Source organism: Vollenhovia emeryi, unplaced genomic scaffold (assembly GCF_000949405.1).
Source record: "Vollenhovia emeryi isolate VEMERY1.0 unplaced genomic scaffold, V.emery_V1.0 DF939858.1, whole genome shotgun sequence".
Classification (NCBI taxonomy): Eukaryota; Metazoa; Arthropoda; class Insecta; order Hymenoptera; family Formicidae; genus Vollenhovia; species Vollenhovia emeryi.
Window position 1 is genome coordinate 1 of NW_011966508.1, and position 3,047 is coordinate 3,047.

The following is a 3,047-nucleotide window of genomic DNA, read 5'->3' on the forward strand; positions in this document are numbered from 1 at the left end:
TCCGGATGGGCGGCTGTCGGCGCCTTCCGCCCCCGGGGGTCGTGCAGGGGGGTCGAGCTTTATGTTAATGGATGACCCTCTTCGAGGGGAACAACTTTTATTGCAAATTCTTTTTAATCCGATTTGTATTTTTCCAAATATTCTGAAAAACAGTTTTACATGCCTCACCCTGTATATGTATATATTTATAATATACACAGGTATATTGCATGGATATACATCGCATGTACAGCGTTGCATTTGCACATACCTACACTGAGAGCTGAAAAACAGTGATGGTTATAACATTTTTCCTCGTTTTTTAACTTTTAGTCTTTCTTACAGTAACCATTACGTAGCACTACAGTAAGCATTCTCCCAGTAATCAGTACGAATTTTACAATACGAGGTCTGTTCAAAAAGTATCGCGAATTTTGTGTTTTTTCAAAAATTATTTATTTATTCATGAATATCTATGTTGTCCCTTTCAAAGTAATCCCCATCAGATATTATACACTTGTGCCAACGTTTTTTCCAATCTTCGAAGCACTTCAAAAAATCCTTTTTTGTGATCTTGTTCAGCTCCTCCTTCGATGCCGTCTTTATCTCCTCAATCGTGGCGTAGCGTCGTCCTTTCATGGGCCTCTTCAATTTTGGGAACAAGAAAAAGTCACAGGGGGCCAGGTCTGGGGAATACGGTGGCTGCGGCATCATTAGTGTGTTGTTTTTGGCCAAAAATTCGCGCACAAGCAACGATATGTGAGCAGGGGCGTTATCATGGTGTAAAAGCCAATTTTTGTTCTTCCACAAATCCGGGCGTTTCTGGCGGATTGCTTCGCGCAAATTGCGCATAACTTGCAGGTAATATTATTCACCGTTCTACCCTGTGACAAGAACTCATGATGCACCACGCCCCTGCAATCGAAGAAAACTGTAAGCAAAACCTTCACATTCGACCGAACTTGGCGCGCTTTTTTCGGTCTTGGCTCGTGCGGCAGCTTCCATTGGGATGATTGAGCTTTGGTTTCCACGTCATAACCATAAACCCATGATTCGTCACCAGTTATGACCCTCTGGAGCAAATTTTGGTCGTCGCGGACAGAGTCCAACAGCTCCGTAGCAATGTTAATGCGATGCTGTTTTTGGTCGATAGTGAGCAATTTTGGTACGAATTTCGCGGCGACCCGTCTCATGCCCAAATCATTGGTAAAAATCGAATGGCACGAACTAATCGATATGTTTAGGTCCTTAGCAACTTCTCTAACGGTGATTCGACGATTGGCTAATACTATTTTCTTCACTTCATCAATGTTTTCGTCTGTTATTGACGTGCTCGGGCGTCCGGCACGCTCTTCGTCGTTCACATCTTCTCGGCCCTCTGAGAACATTTTGTACCACCGATAAACGTTGCTTTGGCTCAAGGTAGCTTCACCATATGCCACAGTCAACATTCAGAATGCGTCCGCGCACTTAATTTTGTTTTTCACACAAAATTTGGTACATATTCTTTGATCCATTTCTTGGAATAGGCAAAAATCGAAGACGAGCCAAAACACGTCCAAGCAAAATAGCTGTCAAAAATTAACTGAACATTCAAAATGGCCGAACTTGTCAGCATGAGTGAGGGACATGAGTACCAACATAACGCCACAAAAAAATCGAAAATCGAATATACGTAGCCCGCGGAAATTCAAAATTCGCGATACTTTTTGAACAGACCTCGTAACTATTACGGATTCTACAGTAATGAATATAGTTCAACTGATTGACTGTTAGGTACTTACTAATCCAGTATTGAATCAGTACTGTATTTCCACAATCATTACGATAAAAACCAGTAATGGTTTTGGTACAAGATTTTATTGAAAAAAAAAATTTCAACTAGTTCTTTTTTATAATTTAATATTGTTTCGGAACATACACAAAAAAAATCTTGAACGCCTCCGAGACGCGTTTAACCGCGCGCTTTCGGTTCTTGTCACGCACCTCAATACTTCTCATTCGCGGCCGTCTTCGTTGCTCGAGTGCGCTGTGTGTCAATTTGGATCTGTCGCGCACCCCCCGTTTAAGCGGATCCGTGCTGATAGATCCTTTAGGCTAAAAGTCTGAATCCGGCCTTTGGTGACTACGCATACCTTCTCGTTAGTGAGATTCGAGCTTCGCGTTGAAGATAAACTTCGTTGAGCCTCGACAGAGACTCCTTTCCGCCGATCATCGGCAAGTATTGTACCGGATCGCGCCAGCGATATTATCGGTCCGCCTCGCGAATTATTGTCGACGTCGCGACTCTTTTCGGCCGTGAGTTCAGCACGTACCAGCCACGTGTTCCGACCTTCTCCTTTGACCGAAGGCTCAGCCAGACAATATATCGAGGGAACGGTGGATCGCGCGTTCGCGAGCGGAGCTTGATCGCTGCGAGTTCACGATATCTCCGTCGCGACAAGATTTCCGTCGTGTTAGGAACTCACATCGAGTTCCAGAAGAAGATTTCCGTCGCGGTTCGCGCGCAGCTGTGACGATCAAGCGGCAAGATTTCCGACCGTTCCGTTTCATTTTACGCCACCGTTCCGACCTCAAACTCAGCTGTTAAGTGTAATAAAGTTTATGTGGTTCTCAACGGTAGTTTTACAGTCAAGTCCCTTCCTCCCCTCCATTCCCGATTAAAATTAAATCAACCTAGCGCATTCCCAAACATTCTGGTCCTTCGAGCCGGATCGGGATTGAGGTTTTTGCCCTTTGACTGTTAACACAAATGAGTGCTACGCATCCGATCGCGAGTTAATCATCGTTCCGCGTAGTTGTGCAAAAAAACCCCTACAATCAGTGCAAAATGGACTCCTTCGACGAATTGATGTACGAGCAGGTGTCACTAATGAAATCCGTGACTCATGCCGTATCCAATTTTAAAAAGTTAGGTCAAGCTAAGATGACCTACGCCGTGACTAAAAACCTCCTAGAGACTTTGGAGACGAGGTTCAACCAATGCCGTAAATTGGATGCCAAATTACTCGCTGCCACAGATGAAACGGAGAGGGCCAGTACATCATACTTCACGAATCACGAGTTTG

The 3,047-nt window shown here is 44.3% G+C and overlaps 1 protein-coding gene across 1 annotated transcript; it reads right to left on the reverse strand.

Annotated features, from left to right (window-relative positions):
• Positions 1–193: 193 nt before the first annotated feature.
• LOC105556663 (putative uncharacterized protein FLJ37770) lies at positions 194–1,866 on the reverse strand. Its single transcript, XM_012003757.1, has one exon. It carries the CDS (start codon positions 1,428–1,430, stop codon positions 693–695), a length of 738 nt encoding a protein of 245 aa, XP_011859147.1. The 5' UTR covers positions 1,431–1,866; the 3' UTR covers positions 194–692.
• Between the last annotated feature and the right edge of the window lie 1,181 nt (positions 1,867–3,047).

Excerpts from the sequence above, each read along its gene's own strand:
- LOC105556663 (XM_012003757.1), bottom strand. The coding sequence starts at position 1,430 with ATGTTGACTGTGGCATATGGTGAAGCTACCTTGAGCCAAAGCAACGTT.